Source organism: Electrona antarctica, assembly GCF_951216825.1.
Source record: "Electrona antarctica genome assembly, chromosome: 16".
Lineage (NCBI taxonomy): Eukaryota > Metazoa > Chordata > Actinopteri > Myctophiformes > Myctophidae > Electrona > Electrona antarctica.
Genome location: NC_136797.1, coordinates 33,569,233 through 33,587,333, shown reverse-complemented (window position 1 = coordinate 33,587,333; position 18,101 = coordinate 33,569,233). Strand labels below are relative to the sequence as shown.

The 18,101-nt window shown below is 43.7% G+C and overlaps 2 protein-coding genes across 3 annotated transcripts in view; both read right to left on the bottom strand.

The window, feature by feature from the left end:
• The window catches only part of ermp1 (endoplasmic reticulum metallopeptidase 1), a 48,071-nt gene that overhangs the window by 7,492 nt on the left and 22,478 nt on the right, over positions 1–18,101 (bottom strand). For both annotated transcript variants that reach the window (XM_079524729.1, XM_079524730.1), the window contains exons 9-14: positions 11,842–12,016; positions 10,179–10,369; positions 9,477–9,629; positions 8,619–8,821; positions 6,452–6,567; positions 5,394–5,557 (exon numbers count right to left, since the gene is read on the bottom strand). In XM_079524729.1, the coding sequence (XP_079380855.1) occupies positions 5,394–5,557; positions 6,452–6,567; positions 8,619–8,821; positions 9,477–9,629; positions 10,179–10,369; positions 11,842–12,016 (1,002 nt within the window). The remainder of the gene's footprint in view (positions 1–5,393; positions 5,558–6,451; positions 6,568–8,618; positions 8,822–9,476; positions 9,630–10,178; positions 10,370–11,841; positions 12,017–18,101) is intronic.
• On the bottom strand, positions 2,264–3,826 carry LOC306940265 (signal peptide peptidase-like 2A; the record flags this gene model as incomplete). The annotated part of the gene is made up of 1 exon (XM_079525287.1): positions 2,264–3,826. One exon carries the CDS (start codon positions 3,824–3,826, stop codon positions 2,264–2,266), a length of 1,563 nt encoding a protein of 520 aa, XP_079381413.1.

Below are 18,101 nucleotides of genomic sequence, written 5' to 3'. Positions count from 1 at the left end.
TCTGCTGTAGAGATCAACCACTGATTCTCTGACTAGTAATCTGCTGTAGAGATCAACCACTGATTCTCTGACTAGTAATCTGCTGTAGGGATCAACCACTGATTCTGACTAGTAATCTGCTGTAGGGATCAACCACTGATTCTCTGACTAGTAATCTGCTGTAGGGATCAACCACCGATTCTGACTAGTAATCTGCTGTAGGGATCAACCACTGGTTCTGACTAGTAATCTGCTGTAGGGATCAACCACTGGTTCTCTGACCAGTAATCTGCTGTAGGGTCCGATCAACCACCGATTCTGACTAGTAATCTGCTGTAGAGATCAACCACTGATTCCGACTAGTAATCTGCTGTAGAGATCAACCACTGATTCTGACTAGTAATCTGTTGTAGGGATCAACCACTGATTCTCTGACTAGTAATCTGCTGTAGAGATCAACCACTGATTCTCTGACTAGTAATCTGCTGTAGGGATCAACCACTGATTCTCTGACTAGTAATCTGCTGTAGAGATCAACCACTGATTCTGACTAGTAATCTGCTGTAGAGATCAACCACTGATTCTGACTAGTAATCTGTTGTAGGGATCAACCACTGATTCTCTGACTAGTAATCTGCTGTAGGGATCAACCACTGATTCTCTGACTAGTAATCTGCTGTAGAGATCAACCACTGATTCTCTGACTAGTAATCTGCTGTAGGGTCCGATTAACCACTGATTCTGACTAGTAATCTGCTGTAGGGATCAACCACTGATTCTCTGACTAGTAATCTGCTGTAGGGATCAACCACTGATTCTCTGACTAGTAATCTGCTGTAGGGATCAACCACTGATTCTCTGACTAGTAATTTGCTGTAGGGATCAACCACTGATTCTCTGACTAGTAATCTGCTGTAGGGATCGACCACTGATTCTCTGACTAGTAATCTGCTGTAGAGATCAACCACTGAGGCACCAAGGTCCCATTTCACATGATGTCCAGACATCCCAGGAATGACAATGCAGATTCAAGACTGATGCAATGGCAGAAGGCATATTCGTTTTGTGCCAATTTGCTTGAGCCAAGAGCAGCTTTCTCAGCCACTATTATGCAAATGAGCTTGTAGCATACTTACTTAACACAAAAAATGCTCATGACCGTACGTTCCGCCATATAGAATCCAACCGGCAACCGCTTTTGGCGGAACGTTCTGTCATATAAGCTTTATTATTGATATCAAACCGGATCGCTGATCTTTCTTTTTTTTGTTGCTTGGCCTTTCTTCAGCGATCCTAGGCCGGTTTCGCGCATGCGCACTGCCGTTCACTTATTGTATACAGGCGGACTAAAAAGCTGAATAAATCTACGGAGCTCTCCATGGTTTTGACAAAACGTCTTTTCTGATTATCCGGTGATCCCGATTGGAACATTGGCGCTTTCTAGAGCAAGGATGGCCTCATTTTAGCTCGCTAGCATTGACGCTAATTAAATAGCATCTAAGATGGCCGCCCAAACCGGACGTGCATCCAGCGTGGATGACACTAAAACGAAGTAGATCCGGGTCGGCAGTCAAGCGTTGGCACTTGCGTCCACCAGGTGGCAGAATCGGTTATTCCCCCCACCTCCCCAAAAAAACGATATGGATCATTTAACGATAAAAAGATAAAGTTTTTATCCTGATAGAATTATTATATTCTCCCATCCTTAGTGGCTACACACACACTTCCTTCATTGAAGCAAGGACTCCCTGCTGCGTCTTTCTCTGATTTCTAACTTGTACAGACAGACCTTTGGTGTACCACGGTTGTTTTAAACGACTTTTGCTCTGAGAGTTGAGTTTAAAAAGTCCAACTTCTGGCGATTACCTAACAGTCGGTACCAATGTTAGAAGTCAACAGTTCTGAACTTTGGGCTGGGGAACGAGCAGGAGTCCAAATGGAGGCTCATGTTACAGATTTTTCTGGCGATAGGATCCAGAAGGAAGTACGCACATCTCCAGAAATTCTACAGGTGCTGGACAAAAATATACGTACAATGAAAAGGAAGGGATGTCCGCAAACTGTTTCTCTGCTCCCAGGAATTTAGTTTTTTATTACAACGTTTCGACCCTCACGGGTCTTCGTCAGGTATTATAGATACCTGACGAAGTCCCGGGTGACACCAAAAATGATCTCTCTGAAAACGTTTGGCAACCATTGATCTAGACTCAGTCTCGATCAATAGGGCCCAACTGGTTCTGATGGTTCCTTGCTGGTTCCTTCCTTGTCAATCTCAGCATGTTTCTCATAAAATGGAGGTTTGGTCAAGTCTTCCCTCGTAGATGGTTCCTGCCCAGAACTGCTTCATCTCACCGCGGCGCCATGCTACCAGGGCAGTGGCGATCAAGGTGAAGGGCACCAAGTAGAGCAGGGCCGGCTGGCCCATTCCTGACAACTGCATCACAGCAAAGGTCACCACCATCCCCAGGAAGTAGGCGATACAGCAGGTGACAAAATAGGTCTTCTTGGAGTTGTTGATCCACACATCAAATCTGCTGCAGTAGGCCACCAGCAAGCCTGGTACCAAGATGTCTCCATAGCCCAGAAAGGAGAACTGCTGCTTCCCACACAGGTTATAAGCCCTTGATGAGAATCGTGGCACTAGCATCATTAGAGGCATTTTCTCTGAAGGTGCCTGGGGTTCAGAAAAGACCTGCACCACATCATCATGCTTCCTATTTACAGATGCGCCAGGGCCCAAGGCAACCTGCGCCATTATGCTCAATCCGTTCTCAGTGAAGAATGGAGTGATGAAGACAAAAAATACATCATATACGAGCAGGAGGCCGAGCAGAATCACACAGATCTTGAAGTTAGACAGTGAGAAATTCTTAATGAAGTACAAACAGAAGGCAATGGCAAGCAAATCTTGCAAGACCCAGATCCATTGTTCCTCATTCCTGTAGACTACCCAGACCGCTGCTATGCTGATGCATGCCGCAGCCAATATGAGCGACCGCACAGAGAAGTTACAATTCTGATTTGAGAACTGCATACTGCCACAGCCCATCTTGTCCATCACAGCATCTAGACAGTTATACAGTGCATTAGCAGAGCCCACACAGAATATGCCGATAAAGATGTACACAAGGACATTGTAGAAGAAGTACGTAAGGACAAGCGTCCCGCACATTGTGGCCACAAAGATGGTCACTGTGAGCGGTGAGTGCAGGGACAGAGCGATGCTGTCGTCTTTGTTTTCACGGCCTCCCCTGCCCGACACACCGATGCTCAGCCGGTCTCTCTCACACGCCCCTGACCAGTAACCTCCCAAGACCACCGTGATAACGGAAATCAGTAGCAGGACAAGGCTACAGTCAAATTGAGACGGCTGTGGCGCATATAGTTTCGCTTGCATCCCTGGGCCCGTACCAAACACGCGCTGTGCATCGAGTATGTCTTGGGCCCTCAAGAGAACCACAGGAATACGGATCTTCTCATACACTGACGGACTGGCTGAAGGGGCGAGCAATGTGTCTGTACTGGAAATGATCAGAGCCGATGCGCCGAGATCCTGGGCAATTAGAGCCTTCTGACTGAATGGACAGGACCCTCTACTCACCACTAAGGCCATGTCTCTTACCGCCTCTTGTCTGACTATGGGGGCCTCACACAGCCAAGAAGATACCAGGTTCTTCAGTGGATTCTGTAAAGCATTTTCAAGTGTTTCTGGCAGGTGGCTCCACACAGAATTGTACACAACGCAGTACTCTTTACTAGAAACACCATTTGAAATGTGCAATATTCCCAGTTGGCAGTTTATCGGCGATGACGAGAAAATAACCGATAAAACGATGATCCAAAGCATTCTTGCCATATTGATGTTGATAACATTCACAGTTCAAAACACTCTCCCATTATCTCTCATTTGACATTTCATTTTAAATGACTTAATTGTGATGACGACCTTATGTCCTCATAAATGACTGATGTCATAGATGATTACGTCACAAATGGCCACATGAAGTCAGAGAAAGAAAAATAAAGAAAGCTGCCAGGGGAGTCATAGAAGGTGATAAAACTCATTGCTGTCGGGAGGAAACCACTTAACTCCATTTTTGAGGATTTAGATTTGTTTTGCATTAATCAGTGCTATTGAACAACCTTTAAGTCTGTGTGTTGTTTAGAAAACATTGAACCAATGGGAAGTAGTAAGAAACACTTTGGAAAAAACCTCTTAACCATTGGACCCTCAAACTGTCTGCTAAAGCAAATAACTCCACCACCGCTCCCCCCCTCATGCAAGTAATTAACAATCTATCTATGAATGCACCATGTCTCTGTACGTGTGTACGGTTGTAATCCCCGTAACTCGGGAACCGTTCACCCCACTGACTTCAAATTCGACACATGCGTTCCACACCACCACAGGGAGTGCAGTGCCTGGAGTCGGTCGGACCCACGGTTGTCCAGAACCGCCACAAAAGGCCTCTGCCCGGGCTCTGGACAGGGCCCCTGCCCATGCTCCATATATGGAGCTGGCCTGTTCTGACATCACAACACTCCATATTTGGGCATGGCATGCCTGACACAGAACTCCATAGGAATAAAGGGACACAGAGAGACAGAAACAGAAATCTCCATATATGGGCATAAAAGGGACACAGACAGATGGGTGGAACGGGTACTCTGACACGGGTACAACGGGTATTGCATAGCCGGGTGGGGCATCTACAACTTCTATCGTTACCAACTCGGTGCTCTACAGCCGGGTATTTATAAAGTCACAACACTAAACTTTTTGCTTTGTTTTTAAAATAGGTTTTCTTAATTTCCTGAAAAATGTATATTTTTCTGTCCTGTGGTCTATATTGTTAAACATTCATTCAACATTCAATATTGTGAAATTAGTTTCTACAGTATCAGCAGCACAGCTAGAGGGAAGTAGAAATAAATCCAGATACCAGTAGTATTTTACATTTATGACACATTAATACTTTGACTTCTATTCACGAGTTGCTCGAGTTAATTAATTAACACTTTCCCTGGGATTCGCAAGTCACGTTTTCATTGTTTAATCCACGTTTTGGATGCCCCGTCCGGTCTGTTGTTGTGGTCGGAACTTTGGAATATGTAGATATTGGAATGTAGAACACTACAACAAGCGACACCGTTTTAAAGTAGATTTTCATGACAAGCAACTCAGCGGTTCGTGCACTGGCTGTCCAAAGGTAACTTTAAACATAGGCAGTCTAGCCTGAAAGACGGCCGTAAATTGTCGGCATTCAAGCTGTTAAGAATACTGCACAAAATAAATCTCACAAAACACAGGCTGAACTGGTGGTAATCAACAACATACACAATTGGTTGGATGGTCCATCCATCATAATTTCTCTTAAAACTCACATAAGAAATATTGTTGGCAATAAGGATACCTGTATTTCAAACCAGAAGGTCCATATGGGGGCATCTAGTCCATGTGAGTAAAAGATGAAATATTCCCCATTCAGGTCAAACTGGGGGGTCCCGTCCCCAAATGACCAGGTAGATAGACTAGCTCCACGGTGAGGCATCAAATACAGGGACATGTGGCTAGGGCCTATACGAGAAATGATAGGAAACGCACACACATATACACATGCAAGCAGTTAAACAAAATTATACATAAAGACAAATGGGATGAAGAAATGTGTGTGTGTGTGTGTGTGTGTGTGTGTGTGTGTGCTCATACATATATACACACAGCTCCATCTCAATTAATTAGAATATTGTGTAAAAGTTCATTTTCTTCCCTAATATGATTCAAAAAGTAAAACTTTCATATATTCTCAATTCATTGTGCATGAAGTGAAGTATTTAAAACCTTTTTTTGTTTTAATCTTGATGATTATGGCATACAGCTCATGAAAATCAAAAAATCCTATCTCAACAAATTAGAATATATTACAAGACCACTAAAAAAATTTTTTTTAAATGAGAAGTAGCCCAGACCAAGTAGCCCAACTGCATACATTAATATACTTTTCAGATGGTCGACATTTCTCGTTTAAAAATATATATTTTTGGAGGTCTCGTAAAATATTCTAATTTGTTGATAGGATTTTTTGATGCCATAATCATCAATATTAAAACAAAAAAAAGGTTTTAAATACTTGCACAATGAATTGAGAATATATGAAAGTTTCACTTTTTGAATTATATTACGGAAGAAAATGAACTTTTAATTCATTGAGATGGAGCTGTGTGTATGTGTATATATATATATATATATATATATATATATATATATATATATATATATATATAAATAATGTGACTATACGGTTATTGAAATTCTGTGACTACAGTGTAACTTATCAATCATCCATGTTGTTGTGGGGTCAACTCAGATATTTTGGAGTTAACTTGATTTAAATGGCCTTTTTATGTCAGCCAACTACATTTGCAGGTTTATTTTTACAAAGCCACATGAAAAGAAAAACATAAAACTGACCTTGGACTTGGAAAGTCATCTTAACCGTTCCCCAGCTGTTGTATTCTTTTGAGACCAGGCTGAACTCCACTGGTAGGCTGGGAGACACCTCTGGAGCAGGAAGGTACCAATTCTTCCTACAATTACACACATGCACCAAATGCACATGAAAATTACACTTCATATGAACAAACCTGCCTGAGATAAATATTATTTCCAAACTAGACCCGGAAGCAGACCTCACCCTGCTTGGCTTTTATCTAAAAAAAACGTGTTGGCTACGGTAGGTAACCGAACATCATACAGTATGTGTATTGTACATTCTACACTGTGTGCAAGCAACAAAAAATCCCAGGTGACTCTGCTGAGAAATTAACTGATATTTTTACAACGCTGTGACTTCCCTCTGGCAGCAGAACTGATGATGAGAAAACTAGACCGGTGCCCAAGACGGAAATAGCAAGACACGCAATCTCCGGTTTACTTCCTGTATCTGCACCTTTTTCGGAGACGGGAAGCAGGTTGGAGTCTATTCATTTCCAATGGGAGAATGAACGTGAACACAGCTTCTGAACCATTCTTTTAGCTCCATGGTCACTGAACTAAATATTGGACCCGATTGTCACAAGGTACACAATATTTCTAAGATGTTCAATTGTTCATACTAAAATGGCTTTCTTTAGTGAGACAGATCAGAAGAAAATAAACTGTTATAATATCGACCTTTCTCAGTTTCTCTATCCCAGCAACACACTGGCGAGATTTGCTAAGATATTTGAAGTGTCTCTCTGTCCATCTGCAGTCTGACGAACGACACTGGGGCTCTGGCCCATATTTACGATGAGATTCTACATGTGAATATTATAACGTGAAATGAATGGACATATTAAAAGTGAAATAAAATGTGTGTTCCAATGTTCAGAGAGATCGCTGTATCCGTCTGTTCTTGTCCCTTTATGCCCATATATGGAGATCCCTGGTGACATCAGTATATGCCCATATTTCAGTTGAATGCCAATCTGGCTGAATACCAGGATAAGGATTAACGGATGATTTTACACAATAATGGCTCTCAACAGAAGGCAGATGACAAATGCATCATCCTGGCGGACGGTATATCTGAAGAACACGGTGCGACAGTGCCAGTGGTTCTAAAGGTGGGGTCCAGGGACCCTCAGCGTTACAGAACCATAAGGTTCCATTTGGAACTCCTCTCAAGGAACCCTGGGAGTGTACAAATGTGACCAAAATGGAGCCTTACATTACATGTCCAATGGTTACATTTGTAAACTCAGAGTTATGGGAGTCCTAGAAATTAAAATGTTTGAGAACCACTTCTCTGGGTGATTGTTCAAGCTGATTTTCCAGGAGGCCTGGATTTGGAGCACACTCTGCCACAGGCCCCAGCCTGGGGCTCCCCTGAGGCCTTTTGTCGTTCAGTACGTTTCCTGATATTTCAGCAAAAAGAGCGTGTGAGAAACATCAGCATGGTAATCGTACTGTGCTGGAAGAGACATAAAAGAGACATACAAGCTTCTAGCAAGATTTCTGAAAGCCAACGCAAACAGTGCTACTTCCTGCAGTGTAAATGACGGCTTCACTCAGCTAAGGAAGCATTGCTATCCTTAACTGTGCCCAGGGGTTCAACATAACTTTGTGGGGAAAAAGAAGGTCTTGCAGTGTATCAAAAACATTTGTCTTTGTAAAAATTCTTTCTTTCTTTTTCTTTATTTGTGATAAAAGACTAGCCTGGCGCAGCCAGATTTCATCTGCCTTCTAATGCATGTTGCCCGAGGCAGTATATTAGTATCGCAACGCAAGGCTAATAAAAGACAGTGAACAGAGAGACAGACAAAGCAGGAGAGCGAGGGGTGATGACATGAAGAAAAGAGTCTTGGCTGGATTCGAAGCCAGGCCGGCTACAGGAAGGACTACACTACTTTATATAGTCATTTCAAGACTTCTTTATACAGATTATAGGTCTGTTAATAAAATGTTGCTTCACTCACTGACCTGACTCCTAAATATCTAGTCCTAAATATCCATACGATATCTAGTCTCATATCACAACATTGATATAATATCGATATAATGTACCAATATTATATCAATGTTGTGATTATTACCCAGTGCTACTAAAAACAAAAAAGTATTACCATAATGTCAAAAACAAGGATGTACTACTGACTTGCTCAGGAACTTGACAGGCAGAAACCACGGGTAGCCGCAGAAGGGCCGGTCATCCCGGCATTGCGTGCGGACGGTGTCGTTGATTTCAGGGATGTGGGGCGTGATGTGGTTCATGGCAGTGTAGTCAAAGCTGTTGATCCACAGGCCTGAATCCCTGCTCTCCACCTGGCCATTGAGGTTGTGAAATGTCCGTGTGGTGTGCTGCGTGGATGGAGGGGGCATGGGAGTCATAAAATAGGACATTAATTAATATATATACATTAATTAATGTCCTATTTTATGACTTGTATATATATATATATATATATATATATAATGTGATATATATATCACATATCACATAAATTCAGTTGACATCTTATTCAGTTAATCATTGTCAATGGGAATTTAATGTTTGTGTAGGACAAAAATCACACCCGTGTGAAGCGAGTAGCGCTAATATATTAAAGTCTAACTCATGTTGATTAGGTGATGTAATGGTGATGTAAAACAAACGGTGCAAACAAACATTAAACGCCATTAACAATAAAGAGACAATATGACGTAATGAGGCACATTATGACGTAAATTTTCCCTTCATTGTCAATGGCATTTACAAAACAAACATTGAACTAAGGACAAACACGTATAGGAGGGGCTGGCGCCCCTCAAAAATAGACACAATGCCGATTTGATCAGACAGTATGACGTAAAATTCTCCATTCATTGTCAATGGGACTTTACTGTTTGTGTAGGACTCTACACTGATAGCTGAATATAGGAAGGGCTATAGTGCCCCTCAAAAATAAAACGAATACAAAGACAGCGACAGTATACTATACACATGTATGCGTTTGCTTGTGTTATGAGTTCATACCTGCAAGAAGACCCGCTTGGGCCGTGGGCTATCTGGATCAGCGGAATATGGGAACATGAGCCCAGAGGATACCAACAGGAACGTAATGAGGAAGACTGAGGCCAGGCTAGCTAGGATCCACTTGGTACTCCGCACCAGGTAGATGAAGTGGAGCTGAGGGACAGAGAGCAGTGGAATTCATACCAAATCCAGGAGAAAAGAACACATACAGTAACTCCCAATTTAGCCTCTCTGCACTGGCTACCAGTTAGTTTACTGTGTAGATGATTGATGTAAGAATTCTGTTGATTATTATGACCACTTTCCCTATTTTGAGAATTTAATTATAGCTAAAATGCTTAAACATTTCCCAAAAGAATAGTGGAAATAACACATCTATATATAACCTTTAACGATTCTATGAATTACAAAACACATTTTCAAGAAGTAGCCAATTTTTCATCACACAGCGTCATGTTTCTTCTTGATGTATTCATTATTCAACGTTTTTGTAGCATGTGCGTGTTTTATGTTTTGGGGTTGTTGGCCCCAAGCCCAACCTTCCCCCATTTCAGTTCAGGATTGTTTGGGGTCGGTTTGTTAGTCCTCTTCCCTAACCTATTGTCTTCCAGGCAATGGAGTGTACAGTACAGTGTGCATATATATAGCCCATTTGAGTGGAGTTTACTCCCATGGAGTTATGGCCTCGCACTCAATACTCACAAAGAACGAAGAGAGGAATATGGTGGCTAGCGTCACCAGTGAGGCCAGCACTACGTCAGGGGGGATCTCAGTGCCGCTGCGCCCCAGGATGGGCGTGAAGATCTCAAACACCACCCAGATGAGGAACATGAAGTGGACATATGGCAGTGCCAGGCCCAGCATATACAGCACGCTGTATTTCACTGAAGCTCCTGGAGGGGGCGCAAAAAAAAGAGGATTCTTGACAATGTCCACATTGTCTTGGCTCAATCCACATACCCGGCCCCCCTATTGGGCTGGTGCCTCCCTCTATGTAGCAAAATTGATAATATCCTATTTCATTCACCACAACTCAGATGGCGTGCTTGTCGACGCAAGAAGCCATCGGCTACTTGGAATGCTTGCTATCTTGTTGTCAAGCGATGTAAAAATCACAGCATGTTTTGTATCAATCAGTGGAAAAGGTGTATTGCATACTGCCAATGATTAGAATGGGATAGTTTATTTTTACCTGCCTGTGCACCTTCTTCAGAGCATACTGTACATGACTCACTACATGAGTCACGTATGCTCTGAAGAAGGTCTGATAGACCGAAAGCTCGCTCTAAATAACTTGAAATATTGCATCGATTATCAGTTTGGACTGCATGCACAAATGCACTATTGGCCATGGAGAATAAAACAAGACAGGGTTTAATAACGGCACGGTCTACATTTGTGGGGACTGTGATATCTATGATTTTTTGAGTGGTGTAAACCACTCCTACAACTGGCTTTGTTAGTTTACGTGTCGGTCTGTCCAAAAAATGAGCATGGTTGCTATGGTCACCCAGTTCACACGGGTGTGATAATGTGATTTCATTACGTCAGACATTACGTCAGACCACAGCTGATCAGTCTATATAAGACCTTACACCACTCAGTTCACACGGGTGTGATTTTTTATTTTAATCACAATAAACTATGCGCATAAATTGATGCTTGGTAGAAAATAAATGTCCTTGTCTCTTGATTTACATTTCCCAATTCTTAATTTACTTAATAATACAATAGAATAATGAGTCATGAGTTGACTAGAAACTGTAAGACCTAAAGGGTAATAATAGCACTCAATTACAACAGTGACAATAATAAAGTGACAATATTTTAACACTGATTTCATGTTTTTGTTTATTATGAGAATGCCAAATAACATAGGTATAGGTTTTGCAATTTTCAGAGTTATATCGGTTATTGTCCTTAAACGCCCGTAGAGGTGGCATAATATCTCAGCTGCGAGATTCACCCTCACTTTATGATGTTACCAGAGTAGTATAAAAGAGAGTAATGACACTCCCGTTGACTCTCATTGTAACAATGGAATGCGGAAGTGCTCATTCTATCTCAATGAAATAGTTCCAGCCATAGGAGCAATGTTTGGAACTATCACCCATAGGCACCCGCTTTGCGGCGAGATCAAAGCGTGTCACCACTCTCTTACTACATTACTCTGAATGTTACTAACCAAAACATAGCGTAGCAGCGCGCTATCGTGATTATACAATTGGAAAACTTCAATGCATTACAATGGGAAGTTCACAATGGACTGTGTTGTAAGACATACAGTAATAGGCTTGGGCACTAATAGGCCTGGAAGCTAAAATATGATCCATGATTTTTTTTGCTGCATACATACTGTACATACCTCTATGCTTGAATTCCCTGGTCAGCAGCAGCTTGGTGGCGAGGGGGAAGGCCACCATAAGCATGGGCACGTAGGCTGAGCACAGATCCTGCTGGGTCATCCACACCAGACTGCAGCACCACAGCAGCAGGCTAACATCAAAGTAGAGCTCACCCAGCTCCACTAGACGCACACCCTGCAGGAAGAACAGCAGTGGTGGATGAAGGACTCACATGTTTTTTATGTAAAAGTACCAATACTGCAATAGAGAGTATGCGCGTGACATCATCATCAAACCCGGAAGTTATGCAGGAATGCCTACCAAGTGGCAAAAAACTACTTTCTGGCCTTGACAGCCCATGCATCCAAACAGAAAAGTCCTGTCTGATTGCATTAAACAACGTTAAACAATGTTAAACTCACTTTGCCTGTTGCTTTGCCACTCGATTTGCCACTCGATGTGCCATTCACTTTAAGCATGCGCATACCCTCTATATAGAAGTACTCTATTACAAGTAAAAGTCCGGAGTTCAAAATGTACTCGAGTGAAAGTGCAAAAATATTGACTTCAAAATGTACTTAAAGTACGAAAGGTAAATGTACTCATTATGAACTGCAGAATATCCCATTTCAAGTTTTCAAATGTATAAAGATCTTTTGAAAATATGGGACGCATTGTGAGCTTGTAGATCCGCTTTTTTCAAATGGCCAGGCTGAAGTGGTTAATGCTTATTTTGTAATAATAAACAAAATCTACAAAGTAACTAGTAACTTAAAGTTTTCAAATAAATGTTGTGGAGCAAAAGTACAATACTTGGATCCGAGATGTAGTGGAGTAGAAGTAAAATAATTGGAAATACTCAAGTAAAGTACAAATACCTCAAAATTGTACTTAGTAAATATACTTTGTTACTGAAAAACACCACTGAAAAACACACAAACGGCACAGCGTGAGCACTGCTCGACTTTCAGTAGAAATTCTTCTCATGCCATCTACTTCAAACGCTTCTCTATTTTAGTCAGATGTCGTCAGTACAGACAGATATCTTTTTTATGGCAACATTGCGGGATCTTTGTGTAAAGGGGACTTGTGATTCTCATGCATGCACACACACAATCTCATGGACTACTGGTACAAAAATGATAGGCTAGAGAGCTCACTCTAGGACAGTGGCCCTCAAACGTTTTCATGTCATGGACCCTCAAATTGATATGTATTTGGCAGCTGACCATCCATTTGAAAATAGTTTGTGCCCGTTTGTGAGCGTATAAACTGCTATAAGCTCACAAACGCATCACGATGTGTTGAGAGTTTATAGATCTACTTTTTTAAAAGCAAAGAAATAAAATGGGGCTTAAGTGTTTGAATTGTTCCTAATTTTGCTGGGGACCACCGGGGGTCCCCGGACCCTACGTTGAGAACCAGATCTCTAGGAGGTCACTGGACACAGTCAAGAACACCAGCCACTTGCCACCTGACACACACACCTGTGCCACAAATGTATCTCTAGGGGGCAATTCATTTCACTGCCACCTGTCTACACTGGCCACCACTTATTTGACAGGCCTATTTCTTTTCTAAGAACAAAGGCGAGCCGAGTGCTGCTGATAATTCACGGGGTGATGACTCCAGTCCAGCTGATGAGGTGCTCACAAAGTCAAGTTTATAATGAAGATTGATTGATTGATTGAATACTTTATTGGCAGAAATGTAATCAGTACAGGGTACGGTCAAACACACGTCCAAAGGGATCACCAAGTCCTTGCGGTCTTGTTTCTATTCAGGTCCTGGGTATTCAATTTAAAATGAACCTTGAACTAAAAACAAACATTAAACCTGTATATAGGAGGGGCTCGCACCCCTCAAAAATATGTACGGGTTGGGGAACAAAGAAGGGGGTTATAAAGAGGTGGGGGTAGTCACTAGACTAAGGGGGGGAGGGGGTAATCATTTCCTCTACCTTTGGCATAATGAAAGGTGGATTTTCAGGCCTGTTTTAAAGGACACCAGGGCTTTGCATTTTTTGAGGGAGGCAGTCAGGGCATTCCACACTTGGGTGGCAGTGCTGTAGAAGGAGAATTTCCCCATGTGTGTTTTGAAAGTGGGTGGTACCAGATCCTTGTTCTCGCTTCCTCTTGTATTGTGGCTGTGGGTTAGACCAGTCATTAGTCCTACAACTACAACCTATCTCAAACCCTCACCCTAAACCTAACCTCCCACGGGGCAGCACACCTAAATCTAACCTTAACCCATGTCTAACCAATGACTAGTCTAAACTAAGTATGCACCCCATAGAGGCCGCCTTGGATGGCAATTGGATGATTTGAGGCATTTTGTTCCAAAAATGTGTTTTTCAAAAATCCACCTGGTGGAGGCGCTATAACAGGCCAATGTGAAAAGGGTGGGATATATTCCTCAGCCTAGTAGGTAAGTCTGTGAAAGATTTCACGTAAATTGCACGCTGTGTTCATGATTTGAGGCTTTTTGTTCAAAACGGGCCAATCCTGCAAACTTTGAAAGCCAATGTTAGCCAATTAGGATGGAATATGAAATATCAGACAAATCCGTCTTGAACAGATGACTATAGAGATAGTGTAACGATTTGCGGGATTTTTGGACAAAATCTGAAAGAGTAATATAAAAATATTGTGTTTTTCAAAAGTCGGCCTCCTGGTGGGGCTATAACAGGCCGTTCTGGAAAATTTGGGGCAGAGGTTCATCGTTGGCGTCTAGGGAGTGTGCATGCAAAATTTGGCACCGACCGGGTTAACGGTGCCGGAGATTAGCTGGTAACAGACGGACGGACGCACACACACACATGCACGCGGACGGACTCACACACGGACGGAGTGCAAAACATACTCTCTCCCCATGCCTTCGGCCTGGTGGAGACAACTACCTTAGAGATAGAATTAGAAAGGCACTCCCCACCTACATTTTGACATGTATCCTCTCTCAAACAGTCTAAATACAGGACCGTTTAAACTTTTTGAGTAGGGTCTGTGTAAGCTGAATTATCCCCAAAGAAGTAGGCCAAGAGGCTCAGCATTAGCATTGTTAGCAGCTGTCTCAGCTGACTGCTACACTTGTAGGGCAAGAACAGAATTATAAATGGCTGTAAAGCAAGCGCTCTGACAATTATGAAACATTTACAAACTATTTCTTCCTTTATTGTCCCTTGATACAAAAGCAACCATTGCCTACTCTATGATATTATGCTTGCCTGCAGCTCAGGACAACAGGTATATTCTTTCAGTATTTTATTTCAGAGGAGACAGATCGGATTTGTTACTTACGCCAAATTCACACATTTTCCTGTAACCATTATTTGGTTGTACAACACACCAAGTCACATTTGTGTGTACATGTCTATTCCACGCCTATTTCAGACCACAGTGCACTTCTGGTTGGCTGTCGATTTTTCTCTCAGCACAGTGACAGCGGAAAAGTGTAACTTTTCTGAACTTGTCCTCAGTGCTTTTTCCTTGCTCCTCCTAGTGCTGATGCGGGCACTCCTTGCCAGAGACAATGCATGGACCGTCGCTGCTTTCTTCGAACGTAGAAGTGACTGCTAGTAGTGTAAATCTCGCGTTAGTCGGGCATTGCGTTTAGCGTGTGTCCAGCTTGATAGTTGATACCTGGCCTTAAGAAACTGGAATTTACACACTCAAAAGTACAACTAAGGGGCGCCTGCTGGCCTAGTGGTCCAGGCGCATACCCATATAGGCGCATCATGCGCATGCCTGACAGCGTGTTGCGGGTTCGAGTCCCGATCCCGACGACCTTTGCTGCGTGTCATTCCCTGTTTCTCTCTCACGGTTTCCTGTCTCTCTCCACTATGACCACTCAATAAAGGCAGAAAAGCCTGCCTATGATGATGTATCATAGGTATGATGATAAGAGCGCTGCTCACTTCACAGTTCACACAAGTGTTATTTTTTAATTATGCCTTTTAGAGCGCCACCAGGACTTACAGTGCAACACTATTTTAGTGTTGCACTGTAAGTTGGTACACATGATATTTATAGTCATGTAATCAAGACTGATCTGTCACGTATGATGCCAGCCATTTATTGAAAACACGACATGCATTCACCTTTGACCTATATAACATTACTAAGCATTATGAATATACTGTTACGTGTTATATCTTTTACATTTCCCTGTAATAGAACCACCCAAAAAAAAACATGTTTATATTACTTACAAACGCTCCTATCCTGGTGTTGACCTGTCCCCCGAGGGGCACTTTTCTAGTTTCCCATGTGGGAAACCAAGGTACGAATCCCAGATGTTAAGAGTTATGAATTGTAGATTTACAGAACAGATTTTTAGAACAGATGTACAGTACCAGTTATACTGATGTGTCTTTCACTTCCGCAGTCGTTTATTGATTTCTCACTGCAAATAAAGGCATCAACCTGTATGAATGAGGCATCAACTAACGCCAGGGCTCCACCGGACGCGTTGCGTCTCCGTCGCGTGTGTCAAAAAACGCACCGGTTCTATTTTAATGCACGCGTTAATGTCACGCAACGCGGGCAGTGGAGCCACCCTTCATTGATTAAAAAGGGAACATTCCCTGACGGTGACGGAGACGCGACGCTGACGCGCCCGGTGGAGCCCCGGTGGAGCCCCGGTGGAGCCCCGTGAGCCCCCCAGCGGAGCCCCGGTGGAGCCCCCCAGCGGAGCCCCCCGGCGGAGCCCCGGTGGAGCCCCCCGGTGGAGCCCCCCGGTGGAGCCCCGGTGGAGCCCCCCGGTGGAGCCCCCCGGTGGAGCCCCCCGGTGGAGCCCCGGTGGAGCCCCCCGGTGGAGCCCCGGTGGAGCCCCCCGGTGGAGCCCCCCGGTGGAGCCCCCCGGTGGAGCCCCGGTGGAGCCCCCCGGTGGAGCCCCCCGGTGGAGCCCCCCGGTGGAGCCCCGGTGGAGCCCCGGTGTAATATGAATAGTTTTTATGTGATCTCACTGGAGATTTAGGTATTGTTTATTCGTCACGCCACCGGTATGTAACGGCCTTAATTCTCCTATCTGTGTTCTGGGTTAGATTGTTGTGCAAAGTAATGGTGATGTAATGTCAATTGGACATGTACACTAGTTCACACCCTGGTACTAGCTGGCAGAACATTTGAATAATACATGGAACTACAGTTCAAACTCCTGCATCCACTACACAGCACACACAGTCCAAATCACTGATACACCTCGCGCACGCATGCACGCGCACATGCACCGGTTCTATTTTAATGCACGCGTTAATGTCACGCAACGCGGGCAGTGGAGCCACCCTTCATTGATTAAAAAGGGAACATTCCCTGACGGTGACGGAGACGCGACGCTGACGCGCCCGGTGGAGCCCCGGTGGAGCCCCGGTGGAGCCCCGGTGGAGCCCCGTGAGCCCCCCAGCGGAGCCCCGGTGGAGCCCCCCAGCGGAGCCCCCCGGCGGAGCCCAGGTGGAGCCCCCCAGCGGAGCCCCCCGGTGGAGCCCCGTGGAGCCCCCCGGTGGAGCCCCGGTGGAGCCCCCCGGTGGAGCCCCCCGGTGGAGCCCCGGTGGAGCCCCACGGTGGAGCCCCCCGGTGGAGCCCCCCGGTGGAGCCCCGGTGGAGCCCCGGTGGAGCCCCCCGGTGGAGCCCCGGTGTAATATGAATAGTTTTTATGTGATCTCACTGGAGATTTAGGTATTGTTTATTCGTCACGCCACCGGTATGTAACGGCCTTAATTCTCCTATCTGTGTTCTGGGTTAGATTGTTGTGCAAAGTAATGGTGAATGATGTCAATTGGACATCACTGATACACCTCGCGCACGCATGCACGCGCACATGCACACACCTATGAGATTCACAAACAAACAATGGCTGTTCTGTTGTCACCATGGAGTGAGAGGAACTCATTGATAACTCAAGTCTCTAAATTGTGAGCTCAAATGGATACAATGGAGTCTAAGTCTTCCTGGTATGTTATACTCCAAGAGTCATCTAGCCTCCTCCTGTCTAATAACATATAAGTTGTTATAATGATTTTCAACTTGCCATCCCGATTTTGGGCATGCCAACAATGAAGGCGAAAACCTTCCATAAACGTCCACATTTTTCAAAAATGTCAAAGATTTTCTAAAATATCAGATCCATAAGCTTACAAAGCATTGCGTTCTTACGTTGTGAGCTTGTAGATTGGATATTTTTGTTGATAAAATAGGGCTAAGTGGTTAAATACAATAAGGTAATAATGCATTAAGGGAATAAATGTCCATATATAAGGACACAGTTGCATTCTTGAGTTAATGAG